Source organism: Apis florea, unplaced genomic scaffold (genome assembly GCF_048593485.1).
Source record: "Apis florea isolate Af1SG1 unplaced genomic scaffold, ASM4859348v1 contig_3780_pilon, whole genome shotgun sequence".
NCBI lineage: Eukaryota > Metazoa > Arthropoda > Insecta > Hymenoptera > Apidae > Apis > Apis florea.
This window is the reverse complement of record NW_028256850.1, coordinates 4,006-23,731: the sequence shown is the minus strand read 5'-3', so window position 1 is coordinate 23,731 and position 19,726 is coordinate 4,006. Positions and strand designations below refer to the sequence as shown.

At 31.8% G+C, this 19,726-nt stretch overlaps 1 protein-coding gene across 1 annotated transcript in view; it reads right to left on the bottom strand.

Annotated features, from left to right (window-relative positions):
• Window positions 1-19,488, bottom strand: part of LOC147656398 (semaphorin-1A-like) — a 144,128-nt gene extending 124,640 nt beyond the window's left edge. The window contains exons 1-2 of the mRNA XM_086915415.1: window positions 19,444-19,488; window positions 17,091-17,261 (exon numbers count right to left, since the gene is read on the bottom strand). Coding sequence (XP_086771541.1) covers window positions 17,091-17,261; window positions 19,444-19,458 — 186 coding nt within the window. The 5' untranslated portion in view covers window positions 19,459-19,488. The remainder of the gene's footprint in view (window positions 1-17,090; window positions 17,262-19,443) is intronic.
• Between the last annotated feature and the right edge of the window lie 238 nt (window positions 19,489-19,726).

Here is a 19,726-nt window from a genome sequence, read left to right as displayed (position 1 = left end):
ATACAATGAAGGATACCTTGTGCAACCTTCACGATGCTATTCCCCGGAAGACTCCCCCGGGAATATAAGGGAGAATGGAGCAAGAAGGGGACTGGGTAATAGGGCTGGGATATTGACATTCATCCGTTTCTGACCTATGATTTTACAGGATAAAAGCGATTAGCAAACGCCATATTGCTCGATCGATTCACCATTACAATTTTTTCTTTTTTTTTTATATTTAAAGGAACCTTGAGAAAGAGAATTACACTGTGAGCAAGTATTGAAATGTAAATTGTAACGAGCGTGTGCAGAGGCTAGCAATTTATGGGTAATGTGTAATTTTATGTAGTGTCGAGGTAATGAGACTATAATCATTGAATGAGTATAATGTATACACAGAGTGTGCACTATTTGGAATTATCCTCGAATAAATTGAGTTAATGATATACTCATATTACATATAGTATGATAAGATATTCTATCAAAAATCGACTTAAAATAAAAAAAAAAAAAAAAGGAAGCATTTTAGTGTTAGAAACTTATGGAAGAAGAGTTTATACGTGGTAGCATCAGCTGTGATAGCAATTGAAATCTCGATTTTCTCATTCAATTCAATCGATAGATTGATATTTTTTTTAAAACAATTATCAATATCATCCATTAGCCTCCAACATATATATATATATTTCAAGAAATAGATTTGATTAAATTTTTCCAAGTATAAATTAACAATTTAACGACGAAATTTAGAAATTTCACGAATAAAAAAGGAACGAGAGAAACCAATGATTTCACCAACGAAAAGTACACACAAAAACAATTCTCTAGAAACAATAAACGCATTCATTCGAAACTATCGCGAAACTATCGGATACGGTTTTTATTTTTGCCAAATTTCCAATTCACCCAAAACTTTCGCGTATTACATAATATATGCAGTTTTTCCAATTTTCCCCCGTTGAAATACACGCGCAGAAATAATTCAAAAGACAAATTGCTCGGAGCGAAAATAACAAATAGAGAACAAGTTAAAACGGTTAGATGGAGAACGGGTGCCAAACGATCCGATTGCGTCTATCAGTTTCGATATCCCCTTGGAAAGTTGGAACGGCAACTTGGGTATTACCTTTGATGCTCGTGCACCCGAGAATCTCGTTCATACGTTTACCCTTCTGCTCGTGTATCAACATGCCCGGCCCGGATAGCCTCGGTAAATACAAGGAAAGGAGGAGCAAGTTGTTCTTTGGACAATTTCTGGGGACGATTCCAAGATTGAAAATAGATCCGGAATAAAGGTCAATCCGGATCCAGAGTCGAGTTATTGCCTGTCGTCCAGGTCACTGAGTTTGAATTGGGGAAAAAAAAAAAAAAAAAAGAAGAAGAAGAAAAGGAAAGAAGAAAGAAAAATTGATATTGAAAATGAAAATCAAAGAATCGTCTTACGCAACGAATGAAATAAGGGATAATACGGTGAGGGAAGAATGGAGGGCACGGATGATCTGTAAGATAGAAAGACGTGTAGCAGCGTGACGTATGATGGAAAACGAAAATTTATTCGATCGACAACTAGAGCAAAAAGGATTCGAACGTAACAACGATACTCTGATCCATCCTCGAGATTCATCACCTCAGATCATTCAATATGTTCTTTTCGATTTTCCAATCGATGAGTCACTTTCTTTTATCTTTTGTACAATGTACAAACTTATGTACTTTTTTTCGTCACGGTATACTTTTAATAATTTAAAAATTTGACGGCATAAAGGAATTTTATTTGGTTTATTGATCGATGTATCTATAATATATTTTGTAAAATTAGCATATGTATATGCGCAATGGCCAGACCCGTAGTCAGGATTTTTTTTATACAAATTCCGAGAAATAAATATTTGATTATATATTACATTTGATAATTCAACTAAATAAATAATTTTCATTTCAGGAGGGGCAATGGTTGAGAATCACTGGTGTACAAATATAACTCGTGATTCCTTTCTTCTCGTAATATAAAACAAAAGTTGTTTTCGATAGTTGTTTTTCACCAGTGTGGATATTGTTTTGAGAGTGAAAGCGAGTGTCCACTCACGAAAAATACTCTCGAGAGCAATTGCAGAGAGTTGAAATGCATTCGTACTATTACAAAGCTACGGTGGTCACGGTTAGTATTTGAATAGGTGGTCGTTTGGGAATACCCGTGTGTTGTCGGCAATGGTTCGGAACCATCTTAAATTGTACGATACCTGTTAAAGGCCGCAACAGTCAAGTAGCCAGTTAAGTAATAAATAATAACATTGACAGTTTTATCGTTGTGGATAAACACTCGTGAAATTGCCTTTGAGATTTATTCTGATGTTTTTATAAAATAGAATGATGAAACCAATTCTTGGATGATCGTCAGAATTAACAGTAATTATTATCAATTGCATATCAACGTGTTTGATATTTAATTTAAATTAATTTTGTGACAATATACAACGAAACTAAATATTAATATTCATCGAAATAATATTTTAATGTTTCGTCATCCTGAATTTGTAAAAACAAATTCAAAAGGATTGATTTAAAGATATTTCTTTCCGACAAAATAAATTTACACAGGACTCGTTGTGCACAGAAACTTTCATCAAAAGTGAATTTTCTTGTCACTGGTATTTGCGTGTGTGCCAAAATAAATAAATGTTAAAAATCATCGCAACCTGTTAAAAAACAATTCTCAAAGAGAATATCTCAGAGAATTATTGATATACAGATGCAATTTATATTCCGCACGATTCTACATCACGTTTTTTAAGTCACGCTTTAATTTTCTCCTTATTAAAACGCGATATCAGAGTCTCATTACGAGGGTGGTCTCGACAGCTTTCTATTTTCTCAAAGGCGTTCTCAACGAGGCTTCCACCAATGTCGTACACTTAATAAAATTGGCAATTTTACATGGCGTCGTGAAAACAATATCCATCGAGTTAAGATACCGGTGGAGGAGAGAACAATAGGATACCTACACTTATATAGGGTGACCTATTAATCCATTGTTAGACCAAAACAAGATTTAACCTACGCCTAACCCTAGCACGATGCTAATCTGATCCAATGACTGTCTTGAGCAAACACGATGACGGTGTTCCTCATCAGGGAACACAATGCCAAGAACATCTTGAATAAGAAACCACTATAATCATCTTTTTCAACTCGAGACAATGAAGACGTTGCGTTTGTCGTGTATTTAATTTACGTTTCTATATGTTGCAAATTAATTTTTAAATTGATTCAATTTAACCCATTCGCGATATCGCGAAATTAATCATCGTAAAACGAAGATTTTTCCTTTAATTCTGAAAGTTAAATCCTCCTAACTACCGAGTCAAAAATCAAACAGTATGATCTAATATCTCTACCCTTCGTTCATCGTTTACCTTTTCTTCTACCATTTAACAAAGATTTGTCATTTATTTATTTTAAAAGATATATAAAACTATCGATTTTCATCTATCTTACGAGAAACGTAGCCAAACAAAGGCAAAGATGCAAAAAAAAAAAAAGTGTCGTTTAAAATTAATCGAGGCTATCAAAAATTGATTCGAAGAAAAGGAAGAGGTGAAAGAAAAGCGAACAATAGAGCACAGGACAATAATTAGAACCGTAGCACTTCATTACACGGTTCTGCTTGCGGATAGGATGCGGAGGGAGTGGCGGGGATGTTGATTGACAATTGGGCCAGGAATATGAGATCAGATATGGGGAGCGAGGGCGAAAGGGTCGAGGCGATAGGATGGTTTCGGTGTCAAATATTGGCACGGATGCAGTGTCGAGTTACGAGTCGACGAAAAAGAGGAGGCACGGAGACGAGTGCTTGTCGTTATTTGAAATAACGAATGCAGAAAAGTGAAAAGGGAGCCGATATCGATAAAATGACACTGGTAAGTAAGTTGGATTAATTTTTTTTTTTTAATTTACGTAAAAAGTGATGATGGTAAAGGATGAGAAGATGTTAAAAATATTTTTAACAGCGGGAATTTTATGGTGAATAAATGAATACAAAATTTACGAAGGAGTGAAATATTTGATCTTGAGAGAGGGAGAGAGAGAAAGAGAGAAAGGTATCTCTTTCGATCGCCCCTTGAAAGTTAAAATTAATATTGGAAAATAATTAGAATAAAGGGGTTATCATAATAAGAGTAATGGAAGGTTATGAATATCACAAAGAAAGGTTATAGGTAAGGTATTATATTATAAATAGGTTAACTTTAAAATAATATTTGAACAACTTTTCTAAAATAAAATTCTGAATTATTCAAGTACGTCTCGTGATCACCTATAAAAAGAAGTATAACGTTATCAAAAAGATTATAAAAAAATTACAGAATTTTTCTCTCAACAATTAAACATAATACATGTTTAATGTATATTTCTTCGATTTGAATACGAGATTAACAAGTATAAATTACGGATTGGCATTTCTATCTATGCAAATATTCCTGTTGTGTTCTTGTTCAATATTTTTGACATACATACAATTTCCATTCATTATTGTGACCCCCAACAATCAATACGCTGCCATCATATTCATCAATCGAATAAATAAACCTCGATACGATTTACGATAATTTTAATATACGACGCCTGTTAAATATTACCGTTTCAAAAAATCTTGCATCTTTTCCCAAAAATAAATTTATAACATTAATTTTTATCCCCACTTCACAACCGGATTTTTAATTTAATCTTTCCATTTTAAATCTGTGTTGCAACTAATCCCTTCTCCTCCTCCCCCCCAAAAAAAAAATTTCACCAGTTCTACCCAGAAAAAACTCGGACAGAAACAAGGGTGCGTGAGTGAAAAGCTTGCAGGAGCCAAGAAAGAATTACCGTGAATACGCACGGTTTGCAACAGGAAGAAAAAGTTGGAAACGTCGAGAGTAGAAATCTCGTAACGATAAAGTAGCAACAACTTATATACTTATATATGTGTATGTATGTGTGTGTGTATACAAGTTGGTTCGTTGAACTCGAAACGCACGAGATTCGCCCATCCAAATATCTTCCATGTCGAACAATTTCCCTTATTCTGTAATGATATTGAATCGGAAGAAATTGTAAGAAATGTGTAAGAACGAAGGAGGGAATCGAAATGAAGGTGTAATTTCGGAAACGGAGGATCGCGGTAAGGGACATCGGTTGGAAAGTTTTCTGAATGCTCTGTTCGAGAGGAGGAGGGCTAAGAGGGAGGAATAAGTTGGAGCTCATAACCGCATAAAAGAGGAGTGTCGGGTAAACAAGGGAAAAAGGCTAACTTGAAAGGGCTCGACGCGGCAAAGCGGAAACAACGCAACGAAACGACGAGATATGAAAAATCAGGAGGAATTTAAGGGGTTGGTTTGAAACCGCGTATTAAGTAAAGGGTTAATGAAACCACGAAATAAAGAAACAAAGAAAAAATTAAAAATTTCTGTCATTATGAAACGATTTTTGATCGTGGCATTAGAGAACTTCGAGAACTCTTCGATCATTTTAATCAATGATATGAAAGTGTATGAGAACGTTTGATGATCAACGAATTAATAGATAATCAGATTGAATTACATATTGAGAAGCTAGATAGATATGCTTTCGAAGAAAAGTAATAAGTCAAGATTGATGATGATACTTTTAATCTATTTTTCTTTATCTTTTTTTCTCGAGAAAATATAACAGTTACGAATCAAATAAGAACTAATAATATCCGATTAAAATTATGCAAAGATTACAAAAGATAATTGTATTACAAAAGATCATCTTGCAGAAAGAAAAACATTTATTTACTGTTTCAGAGACAGACGTAAATAAATATAAGAAGTTCTTATCAGGATTTTCTTTGAATCAACTTGCAATTACTTTTCAAAAACGAGAGAGAAATGGATTGGGATGTAAAAATTAATCGAGAATTTCGTTTAAAGAAACGAATTGAAGGAAACACTTTGGAAGGAACGTAACGATCGTGACACGTTGCATTATATAGACTTGCACGAACAGCGTTCGATCGAGGGAAAAATCTCGAGCTGAAATCTCGGATCATGATGAGATTTCAAGGAGAGAAATGTGAAAAGGCGCAGGTTGAAAACGAGGCAAACGGTGCTAAGAACCGGCTTCGAGCCGGAAGGGAGGTGAGAAGAAGAAACGATACGGAGAATAAAGTTAAACGATATCCGTGGAAATGGATCGCCCATGATTTAAAACATCTGTGTGTGGAACGAGCAGAATATTATTATATATAAAACGTGAACGTCTATGATGAAGGTTTCTACTAGCGGGCGAGGAACAATGAATTAGTTCCGGAAGTGGTGTGGAGGAGCAAATATGAAGAATGTTCGAGGAAGCGATATAATGAGAATGAAGATCGACAAAAATCGAAATAACGAATCGAGCTTAATTTTTTCGTGAAATCGTGCTAATTCGAAATTATCTAATCTAATGTTGGACACGAATATTTTTCATACACCGGATGAAGAGACTGATCACCTATTTTTAAAAATTTGAATTATAAAAAACGAAGCTTTCGTAATCGAATTTAATTTTTTACTAGAATATTCTTTTGTGCAATTTGAATTAGATAAATTGAAATAATTAATGTATTTCTATGATGAACTCGTGAAAGAAAAATTCTTAAACACGTTTATGACAACAATCATGACAATATACATAATTAAATATATCTTTTTAAAGAAAAGTATAAATATAAAATTTTATTCTGTTTCTCCTCGTTTTCGAGTTGATGCAACACGGTTAAGTGGAAAGGGTTAAGTAATTTCCATAAGAATGGGAGTTAAAGGAACGCGAAGGGCCCGTGTTCGGGCGAGATGTGAATTTCTAAAAAGGGAAACCGACCAGGTAAGAAGAAACGATCTCCAGGGTGGCCGACGAAGGAAGGAAGTAGCCCAAAGTTGAAGGAGAAACGTGAATCCGTGGTCCGGGAGGAGTCGATCTTTCTCTAGCGAAAGGACCCTTCGAAAACGATGAAAGAAAAGAGAAAAGGGGATGGGAGAAAGGGGGTTTGGGGAGAAAGAAGATGGACCAAAAGGTGTGGGCTCGCATTCAGAAGCTATATCAGGCCACGTGACCCGAATAAACCTGGCCACTCGAATTTTCTTTTGGCCGTACGTGAGAATTAGACTTCCGATAAAGCATCAAACGACAGCTCGGATCAGTGCCTGATGCTCTTTTTAAGTTTGGAGGATGGGCATGATCTCCATCGTCTAAAAGGCAGGGAAGAATACTATTAATAAACCTCGACAAAAACTTGAATGATCAATTAGAATTATAGAATTTTATGTGAATTATTGTCAATTGATGGTACGAGAAAGAAGAAATTTACTATGAACTCTTCAGTTTTCAGGATTAATCAAAATATTTGTAAAATTTCTTATGAAAATTAGATGTATAAAGAGAATTGCGATGTTAGAAAACTCAATGAGTATTCAATGAGAAAGATAAGGAAATCTTTTATTTCATCTAAATAATTTTTTGATTCGATTAATTTCAAAAGAAATTGGAAATAAAGAATCGAAGAAACTAAAGACTTTTCGAATTCTAACTAAGAACTAATCATTGAAGAAATACTAGAAATCAATAAAATTTATAAAAAAAATCTAATACAATTCAAAAACGTTCTATAATTCATTATTTGAATTAATTGTCATACTTCACAAGATGATAAAAAAAATAAAAAAAATTCACCATCACTTTAAACGTTTAACAATTTTCTTTCCACTCAATTAATTTAACTATCCATCCATAAAAAAAAATGTTCAAATTAAACTTGGCGCTAATAGATACGATCCACGACACGAGAAAGAAACTCTAAAAAAAATTCGTTTCGCGATAAAGAAATTTCCAATCGTTGTTCTCTCCCTCTCCCTCAAAATGAAACGACAATTTAAATTTTTACCTTGAACGTCTACGAAATCTCCAATACTCCTTCCACTCAATTAATTTACTATCTATGCATCGAGGAACGTTTAAATCAAACTTTCCTCCCCCTAGATACCATCTATCTATGAAAAAGAAACTCTGAAAACTCGTTTCACAATGATGTCCAAGTTAAAAGCACGAGCTTCTTCCTCCTCCTCCTCTTCTTCCTCGCGGAGGATCCGATCAGATTAAACTCCATCTAAATTTTTGAACCTCGCTCGCGAGGGAATCATCCACGAATATTATCCCTGGATATAATTCCACTTTTTTATCCCGCCAACTTTTTTTCAATCGCCCTCTCATTTAATAATTCCTTTACTATTCCATACCACTCCCCCCCTCCTATCCCCGATTCTTCCATTATCCCCGTCCGTATTGACTTAATTAATCGATTTATACGAGATCCATCCAACTTTGATTTCCGATTCCTTCCTTCCTTCCTTCCTTCCTTCCTTCCTTCCTTTCTCTCGGCCTGGCGACGGGGGATGATAAAATTGGCAGAGTTTCGTGGTGGACGAAGTATCGAATTCCCCGCGGAGCAAAGCTCTCGAGTTTTCTTCGGATAAGAGGCCGTGGAATCCGGTGCGTGAGCAAGATAGATCTTGCGCGGGATGACAGGATATCGATGGCGACGAAAGGGGACACCCAGCGTGCTCGATAAGGTGGTGAGCGTCACGTGAAGGGGGGAGGGAAGTGGAGCCCCTCGAGGAGGCTCGCCTCCTCCTCGATTGATTACACCAACAGTTCCCCAAGACATTCGAGCAAACGACCGATACGTGACACTTTGACGTTCTCACGCGAGAATGAGACGTTTCATTCTGCGGCATGTACCCCCTCCCTCCTTCCTTCGATCGGTCCATTCCTCTCGCGGATATCGGTTCACGCGCGACCCTGCCGCTTCTCGACAAGTTTGCCTTCCAACTGGTAATTGCGCAACACGATAGCCTCCTGCGCACCCACCCTTTGCGATCGACACCCTTTACTTTCCGCCTGTCATCGAGCCAACTTTACTTCTGGCCTGGCGGCCACTCTGTCTTTCGTGGGGAGTGACTTTATGAATGAAAGTGGAGAGATGGTTTGGGTTAGTTGTTCCTGCGTTCACGTTTTTTGAATATAGAGCGTGTGGTTGTGGAGGTGATCGTGTAATTTGATCATGGATTTTTGAACGAGAAAATGTTTGTACGTAAATGAAGGATAGTTTGGAAAGGAGGATTTGTTTAGAAGAAATAAACAATTATAGGAATAAATAAGAAGATGAATTAATCTTTTTTTTGTTGAACTAGAAGTCACGAAGAAATTTTAATCCGATTGATTACGAATCTTATAATAATTAAAATAAAAAGCATGTTTTACGTAGTAAAATGTAAGAATTTTCGATGATATTTCAGTAAGAAAGACTGTTCCAATAAGAAAATGAGAAAATACGTTGGTACGATAATTCTCAAAGTGAATTTCAAGATTTAACAAAGACACAGATGGTTCAATCCCTAAGACAATAGTCAATAGAGTTGGATTCTTTATTATTGACTTCTTGCAATCAGCATTGTTCAAACTTACTTCGTTCAAGACTTACTTTTCAAATCGGTAGTTCGGCCAGTAATTTCTACCATTTCCTATTATTTCACTTCCATCATCTATAGGTGTGAAAGTAAGATTTTAAATTCATTAAACACGAAAAATAATTATCACTCCAAATCCATGTTATTTTTACAGCATTGTTCGGCGTGGAATAAAGAGAAACAAAGGAATTCGCGTCCATTCCGCCAGTTTTCGTCCTCCCATAATGGAAAAATTGCCGTAAATACCTTTATCCGCTTAACCCTTTCGTTTACGAAGCTATAATCCGGTATAATAGGTGCAAAGCATGCATCGTAACACGTAACACACACACACACTCTCTTTTTCTCTCTCTCTTTCTCTCATCTTATCTCGTTATTCTTTAAAATGTCGATTGCCTACGTTACCGCAATTACGTTCCGCTTACCAACCACCTTTATATATTGGCCCTTTGCACTTGTTGTCACCGGCCAATGAAATACCCAGCCACGAAAATAATATTTACGATAATAACGTTCCGTTGAATGAAACCACCGTTGTATTTTCTACGTTCGACGCGGCAAATTGGTCTACTTTAAAGGAAGAAAAATAATCGAGTTAAATATCTTTATCCACGGGACCTTTATTCGCAAAATTATAGCTCGTTGTAATAGCTCGAAACCACGTATATATGCACGCTCCCTTATCTACGTTCCCTTTAAAATGTCACCTGGCTAAGTCTTAACCCTCCACGTACGCGTACAATCTCGTTCATAAGCATTATCTTGTATGAAAATTTTTTCATATTTCATATAATTCCAATAGAATTCTATTAAAAATGAAATCTTTTTAGATTGCTATAAATAATTATAATGAAATTTTCCTTGATATGCTCAAGAGATCAAATTTATACTTTATCAAAAAAAGAAATTATCTCTGGAATAACCAACGCGATATTTTGATATAATTTTTGCTGAGTTTTTAATTATTCAAATATAATGTTTTCATAAAAAAAAAAATTAATAATTTATCAAGAGTACTTTATCTTGTGAAAGGGAATGTACACGCACGCGTGTGTGCATTTTCTCCGACACAGTGAAAAGGTGAGTAAGGTGCTATTTGCTCGAGATCACGGGAAGAAAGAGGGAGGTATATGCGAGCAGATAAATCACGAGTTCATGCCACTTTTCGTCTTCTCCTTTTGCACACCACCCTTCCCTGCCGGCATGACGCCGCGTTTCCACGACGTGCCATTATTAAGACGCTGGGCGCCACGACGCCCCACCCTTCCTTCTCTTCGCTTCTTCCACCGTTTCGTCGTGCAAAGGCCTTGGCCGTTGTCGACCGATCGCATAAAGAAGTTATCTTAACGTTGCGATTTATTCGCAGCAAAGTTTACAAGGGATTTATACCGAGCAGTCGATGAAAATAGGCGAAGCGGGTCGAGATATATTGGCGATATCTAGTGATAAATTTTCGTTCCTCCTTTTTTTTTTTTCTTTTTTTTAGAGAGATCTTTTCGGACACTGTTAAATTGGAGGTAAATCTTTGGAGATTGAATACGGATTGATACGAAACTGATGAGAAAATTTGAAATTGGACGGAGAGGTATATCACGAGTTTTGATTAAAGGTTTTGATAATAAATAGAAGAGATATTGATCGAAAATGTGATTCTTAAAAATTTGAAAAATATTCTTGCAAATGTAATTTTTTGATTAAATGGATAATACATTACTGATAAGAATCGGTTATCGAAATGCCTTGATATTAAATTGGTTTTTTCACAAATGCACTTTTGATTGATGAAACAACCATGATCCTTTCCCCATTATAGTATTGTTATATTTAAATAAAGACAAGTTTGAATAACAAGGAATCAAAAAATTACAAAGAGATAATAGTTCACACCTATCTCAATGTACCGCCATTTTCCTAATCAAAATTATCTAAATTATATGAAATTCTTGGCATAAACTTTTACGAGACATAATAATAATAAAAGACACGTAATATTTTATAACGCCACTTCCGCTTTATTCGCGATAAGCTCCTCTCGAGTATCGAAAACGAGGACCAATAAAAGCTCCAGCGCGATTGGTCCAGGAAACCAACAAATTGCGACCGACAGAGAGAGACAAAAAAAAATCTATTGCACTTTTACAACTGCAATAAACCTTAAGATCCTCTTTTTCCTTATCACATGCTTTACCCGTTCACAAAGTGTCCAAGAATTTAACAGATCCCGCTTAGATACGATTGACAGACTTGAAAGGGAGAGATGCAGGGTGCAGATTCGCTACAAGTCGTTACTCCCCTATCGGCGAAATCGGCGTTAATTTCTCTTTTTATTTTCCTTTTTTTTTCTTTTTTTTTTTTATCCCTGATTAAAAATAGTGCCTTCGAGCGACGAGGTTGTGTACAACCCGCGAAACTGCCGGCACAAAGAGACACGAGGGTGAAAGAAAGGGGAGGAACGCGATTCGCCGGCTGTAAACGCGAGAGGAAAAGGTGTATTACAAGCTGAAGCGTGCTTTTTCGAAAGCTTCCTCCTCTTTTTCCTACAGACAGCTTCTTCAAAGGAGAACCAGAGCGTTTCAAAAGTCCTTTTGAAAATCTTATAGCCTCCCCTCTTCTCCTGTTAAAACTTCTTTGGTCTTATAGCGGATATCCGGGATGCCTCGGAGCGAAAATTCGACGCAACAAATGATATTAAAGCGCAACGCTTGCGTTCCAATAAATTTGATTAAAAGGCGGAAAGTGGAAAGGAACTAATATGAATATGGGGGAAGGAAGATTCGAAGAATTTCGCTCGGTGTCGTCCGTTTGATCAAACGTGATTGCACGATCGTTTGTTCTTTGCATGTTTAAATGATTTGCGCTATTTCGTATTGGTTGGTACTGTATGATTTTCAATATGCTGTTAAAATGCTATGAAAAGTTCGTAGATGCACTTGAGATATTTGTACACGTGAATCCTAATTTTTTCAATATTTTATTTTTATTTTATTTTTGGAAAAAACGAGAAAAGAAAAATTTTATCAAGCGAATTAGTGAGAGATATATATTTCAAAAGCTAATATATTTTTAGATATATTATAGAATTGTAGTAATTAATTTGTATGTGTAATGGAATAAAAAAAATTTTTAAGAGATAATCCTATGAAGATTTAGAGTGCAATTAAGTGGGTTTAAAATGCAATTTTTTTAATGGAGCTGTACTGTGGAATATTGCTTGAGTAATAATTAAGTCAGTTAAAAACAATGTAAATGTGGCAGTAAATATATACAGGCTGAATTAATTGTCTCCATAATTGAATTAAGAAACCAAGTGAAGAATTTGATAGTTACGAGACTATTCATAACGATTCATAGCGATTCGTCATAATTCTGAAAAACAATTAAAATAATTGCACTCTTTTTACTTGTCTAAATGAATTTTAGAAATATGTGTATCTACAGTGTAAAAACGAATAGTATTCTATTGAAAGCAAAAAAAATTCATTCTAAATTTCTCAATTGCAATTTTTTTCTTTATCGCATAACAAAATTTATCTATCATTTCGTAATTAATTTTTAATGGAGATAACGTAGAGGATGAATCACTCACAATATCGATATGCATGAAAAAAAAATTTCATTTCTATATCTCTCCTTATAAATTAATATGAAAATAATTAAAATGGTTACTGAGAGTAGAAATATAAAAGAAAAAATAATAATCAAATTCATATTTCTTCATCCTGAATTAAAATTTCAATAATTTACATTACAACGAAAATTTAATACAATAAATGTTAAGGTATTACGATAAATTAAATGGAAATTTAATATCAATATAGACATTCTTTGAAGTGAAATATCATAAATATTAATTCTAACTGATGAAAATAATATCCAACTATCCCATTAGCCATACAACGAGCAACCTTTTGTGAGCCATAACAATAAATTTTAAAATACAAAACGTACAATTTATGATATTTTTCATAAAAATCAACATCAGATTGATTGAAAATTATTAATTTCGCCATTGAAAAGAAAACAAATAATCAGAACTAATATGAAATTCAACTCTTTAATATAGTGAATATACCGAGTTAATGACCATGAGAATTAATGCTATGAAGAACAATGCTAGCAAATTCATTTAATTGACTGATGCTCTCGAGAAATATATCAAATTCCCATGTATAATTACCGAAATGTTATTTATATCAAGCTTGGAAATTTTATGTAGATTTTATAAAATATCAGATTTCGTTGGAAACTTTTTTTACTTTTATATAATTTGAATGAGAATTAAAATTCTTACTTTTTGAGATAAAATTCTTCAAAAAATTGCGACGAAAATCACATAATTTTTAATTTTCATTCTAAATTATATTTAATTTTTTTTACAGTTTTTACATCTATCTTGGAATGGTTGAAAATTTTATAAAAAAAAATTTTACTTTCATTTAATTTCATTCTATTCTTTTTCCCCTTCTCAAAATACAAAGTAAAAAAGATAAAAGACTTTCAAGATATTAATTTGAGTTATTTGGAAATTAAGGAACGACGTTGCGTAATTATATTAAAAATACTCGTTGAACGTTAAAAGAAAGAAAAATTTAGAAAAATACGTTATTACGCTGCTATGAAAAATCGTTTGTTACAAAAGAGAAAAAGGGAGAAAGGAAAACGTGAAAGGGAACAAAGTACGCTAGCTTCCACGAGTAAACTATTACAGATAGATACAGTATTAACCGTGTTTTACGAGTTATTATGTGATATTAGCAGTGGCCTGTGATAAAGTAAAAAGTTGAAAAGAACTTCAGTCTATTCTAACCTCGTAAAAGACCTCATAAAAGCTCCTGCCTCTATTGCCCGTATTTTCCCGAGTCAACAACCGGATAAAATTTCTTTCTTTTTCTAATCAGAACTAGATCGATTTATTCACCTGAACTTCAACACGTTACCACGATTAACATCAAAACTTTGCAACGAAATTTTTCGTAAAGAAAAAGAAAAAAAAGAAAAAGAAAAAAAAAATTACACAGCAATATATTTCAATCAAGACTTTCCTAGGGATAAAAGGCTTGTTTAATTAATTTTCCCGAATTTAAATAATTTCTAGGAATTCTAGAAGAAATATTAAGAAATATTGCAAAAATGTCTATATCGATAATATCATCTCTTTTTTATTATCTTTAAAATATATTAGAAATATAAAATTAAAATCCCAGTATAAATCGTTCAATTTAAATTTATAAATTCTTTTCCAAGAAATTCCACGATATCTCTTAATTTTTGAAATGAGAAAAATGTTGAATTATTTTTTACAATTTGATTTTGGTTAGAAAATACGATAAAATACTTTGCACCGTCGTTACACTGACGAGAATCTGATTATAGTTCCCCTATCGTTCTCTCTTATTACTATCATTGCATAATCATGTTACACGTTCTATTTGTTGCGCCAATATTTAACATCCAGCAATAAATTACCCGCAAATTCTACGTTTCTAATCTTATTTACCTTTTAATTTCCTTTCCCTTTCTGACTCTAACCATACTATTAAAATATCCTTTCTTCTTGCGTATCTGCTTTCCTCTGGTTTTAGTTATTAAATAAATAAACAAAGCAAAATCAAAACCAAATCATCGTGATTCATTGTTTATCTTTATCGAAGCGTATATATTTGACAAAAGCATTTAGATAATCAAATTTTATTTTGTGAATTATAAACGTCACAAATTAATTTATAAACTACAATATTAATCTTTCATATAAACGAATCGAATTATTATGAAAAACAAAAATATAAGATGTTAAAAACGAAACTTGTTAATATAATAATTAATAAAAATCTACCGATGGAAAATTTGAGAAATAAAATGAAGTTTTATTATTTGATTTTGTTTTAGAAATTCAAAGTGCAAAAAAAGATATGATGTAATTTATAAAATAATTTGATATTATGAAATTATAGATATTTGATTTTGCAACTTGAGATGAAAATATATTGAAATTATTAATTCTAGTGATTATTTAAAAAGTTTTATCTCTACAGTTCCCTCAAGTTCCTTATCCATTATTAAATTTGAGAAATGTGTGATAAATGAAACTTCTTGAAGATAATCAATTTTTGAATTATTCAATATTTCATATATATCTATAGACTAATACCAGACAAAATTTTTGCCAAAATTTATCATTCTATCTATTACATTAAATTAATTAGATTTAAATATATTACATTATTTAATAACATTTTTCATATAATTAGAAAAAGTAGATGAAAATAAAAACGAACTGTATCTGCTGTATATCTTCTGTATACGTAACTGATCAGAATTGGACATTATTTAGATCAATATATCTACATATAAATAATTGTTTCAATCATATTATCGTTCATTGTTATAGTTATTTGTTATACACGTTTGTAAGAATTTTAATAGATATTGATTTAATAATCACTCATTATAACCAAACTATAATATAATCGATAATATAATTAACATTAAATGAGCAATATTTTAATGAATATTACTTATAATTGATGTTATCGCGCTTATGAGTTCAATATTAAGATAATGTTCAAATATTTAATTTCAAAAATTATATAAATAATTGTCAAATCGATTAATCATATCTGAATAATTAGAATTTTTAAGCTGTTATTCATTAAATAATATTATGCCCATTTCTGATACAATTACATATTCTTTATAAACAAAAATTTTTTGTTTATTTATAAAGAAACAAACTTATTTTTGAAATATTCGAGTACCATAGTATTTTTAAATTTTATATTTTATGAGCATAATTATTGAAATATTGAATCATATATCTATTATGATTAATAAATATTATGATTAAAAAGAATAAAAATTTTTATTGAAATATTGAAATAAATGATTATCATTAAGTGTAAAAAAAATTAAGATTTAATTTATTAAGATATGCGATATTTCTTATAAAACATTAATTTGTTTAGAAATACACATATTTTATACACATATTCACAAAAATATTTAATTAACGATTCATGTAATTGAATCAATATTTCAATAATGCAAAAATATAAATATTACGTTTAATTAATCATTTAAACTATATCAATTAATTACTAAAAAGGAAATAATAACATCATTTACACTAAAACATCATTTATCCTTCAAAACAATTAAATTGAGTAATGTTCTAATGTTCAATTCTACATGTTCAATTTCCATTAATAATATTAAAATATTAAATGTTTATCAATAATATAAAATATATAAATTAATATAAAGTAGATTTTATTACTAATAATGAATAAAATATTTTTCAATATTAAATAATAAGAATAATGTGTATACTTTATTATAAATATACTGCTTAATCAAACATTAAATATTATTTTTTATTCGATTTTTAATTTTTAAATAATTATTTTATAAATTTGAATATTCAAAAAATAGCGCGAATAAGCAAATAAAGCAAAATATAGAAATCTACAAATGTTTTTTTACCTATCAATATATACATAATTAACTATGGTGATCGAATATTTATGTGATTGGTATTTGGCGATTTAAAACGAGCTATTTATCAAAAAATATTACGTTATCGCCAGATAAAAAGAATATAATACTTACCTTAATAGTGAATTGTCTGCATGCTGGCTTGTATGCATTCGTTCCACAAACAAGAAATTGATCAGGTCCTTGTCTGCCGAATACTCGAACATAATTTTGACACTCGTCCTCACTACGTCCTTTCAGATAACAAAGTTCGCGATGCGCCCCGCTGCTGGACCACTGCAACCTCTATAACAAACAAGATCAAACAAGAGTTACATTTATCTAATTCCCAAAACGTAGCATTTCATGTCAGATTACAAGAAATACATAAAATCAGAAAATTCTACAAAACACAAAAAAGAACATAATTGCAAAAATAATATTTAAAGTATCAAGGAATAACCAAAACAAATCTAACCTTTGATCTTACTTTGTAATTTCTTGTAGCAGAGTAGCTGATCACAACACTCTTTTCACGATTATTATAAAAATATGCAATTACTATTAATAATAATATAATAAGTAAAAGTACTTTTAAATCTATATTAAATGAGAACTAAAAATCAAAATATGCTAAATACTAAAAAATAATACAAGAATTGAAATATAATAATCACGAACACACAACACTTGACACGACAAAGTCGCCATTTTGAAAATATATTACGCGCGAAAATATACCAAAATATAATTCAAACTACATTGCGAAAAATTGAAATGAATTTAAAAATAATTAATATTAGAACATAAAAATATTACAAATAAAAACGTATCAAAAAACAGGAAATCTAAAAAATATCTACATCAGATTGAAAAATTAAAATTCAAAATATGTTAATTATTAGAATGTTATATAAGAATTAAATAAGAAAAAAAACAAAACTATGTCCGCCATATTGAAAAATCATTTCGCGCGAAAAAATACTACATGACAATATAATAAAAAATTAAAACATTTAATATAAGAAATCACACTTATTATTAAGAAGAATGTATCGAAAAATAGAAATTCTTTATTCAAATGGCGAGTAAACGTCAAAATACGTAATTTATTAACATCAAAATTCACGTTAATACCACAATCATACAAACCGTCATATTCAAACATTTATACAAATATAATATATAATAAACCGAACCAGACAAGTGCGATATAAATACTAAAACGAAATTGTAGTCAATTATGACAAGAACACACAATTCAAATTAATAATAACGTATAAAAAGGCACGATTCCAATATCTAAATGAATATTTGAAGTCGAAATATATTAATTATTAGAAAATTATATATAGATAGAGGCACGAAATACGAAGAGACAATACGTGACAAAGGCCAAACGCCATATTGAAAAATTTATACATATACGCAATACATCGAACCACATTGCGAACGAACAATATGAATTCTTAAACAAAATTCTAGTCGAATATCAAAAGAATACGCACTTACTATTAATAATAACATATCCCAAAGCCGGTTTCCTACAACTGAATGCGAATTTAAAGCCGAAATATATTAATTATTAGAAAATTATATAAAAATCGAGACACACGAAACGAACGCACTCCACGTAGCGAAAGACGATCGCCATATTGAAAAATTCAAATGTATATAATACGCAATATTTCGAACATCAATACGAACGAAGAATATAAAACCTAAAATAAAAATCTAATCGTATACTACACTTGTTATAAATAAAAACGTAACTCTAAGCAAGATTCCTATACCATAATGTGTATTTAAAGTCGAAATATATTAATTATTAGAAAATTATATATAGATAGAGGCACGAAATACGAAGAGACTATACGTGACAAAGGCCAAACGCCATATTGAAAAATTTATACATATACGCAATACATCGAACCACATTGCGAACGAACAATATGAATTCTTAAACAAAATTCTAGTCGAATATCAAAAGAATACGCACTTACTATTAATAATAACATATCCCAAGGCCGATTTCCTACACCTGAATGCGAATTTGAAGTCGAAATATATTAATTATTAGAAAATTATATATAGATAGAGGCACGAAATACGAAAAGACTATACGTGACAAAAACCAAACGCCATATTGAAAAATTTACACATATACGCAATTCATCGAACCACATTGCAAACGAACAATATGTAATTTAAAATAAAAATCTAGTCGAATACTACACTTGTTATAAATAAAAACGTAACTCTGGGCAAGATTCCTATACCAGACTGTGTACTTAAAGTCGAAATATATTAATTATTAGAAAATTATATATAGATAGAGGCACGAAATACGAAGAGACTATACGTGACAAAGACCAAACGCCATATTGAAAAATTTACATATATACGCAATACATCAAACCACACTGCCAACGAACAATATGAAACAAAAACAAAATTCTAATCGAATATCAATAGAATATGCACTTACTATTAATAATAACATATCCCAAGGCCGGTTTCCTACACCTGAATGCGAATTTAAAGTCGAAATATATTAATTAATAGAAAATTATATAAAAATCGAGACACACGAAACAAACGCACTACCCGTAGCGAAAGACAATCGCCATATTGAAAAATTCAAATGTATATAACACGCAAAACTTCGAACACCAATACGAACGAAGAATATGAAATTTAATATAAAAATCTAGTCGAATACTACACTTCTTATAAATAAAAACGTAACTCTAAGCAAGATTCCTATACCA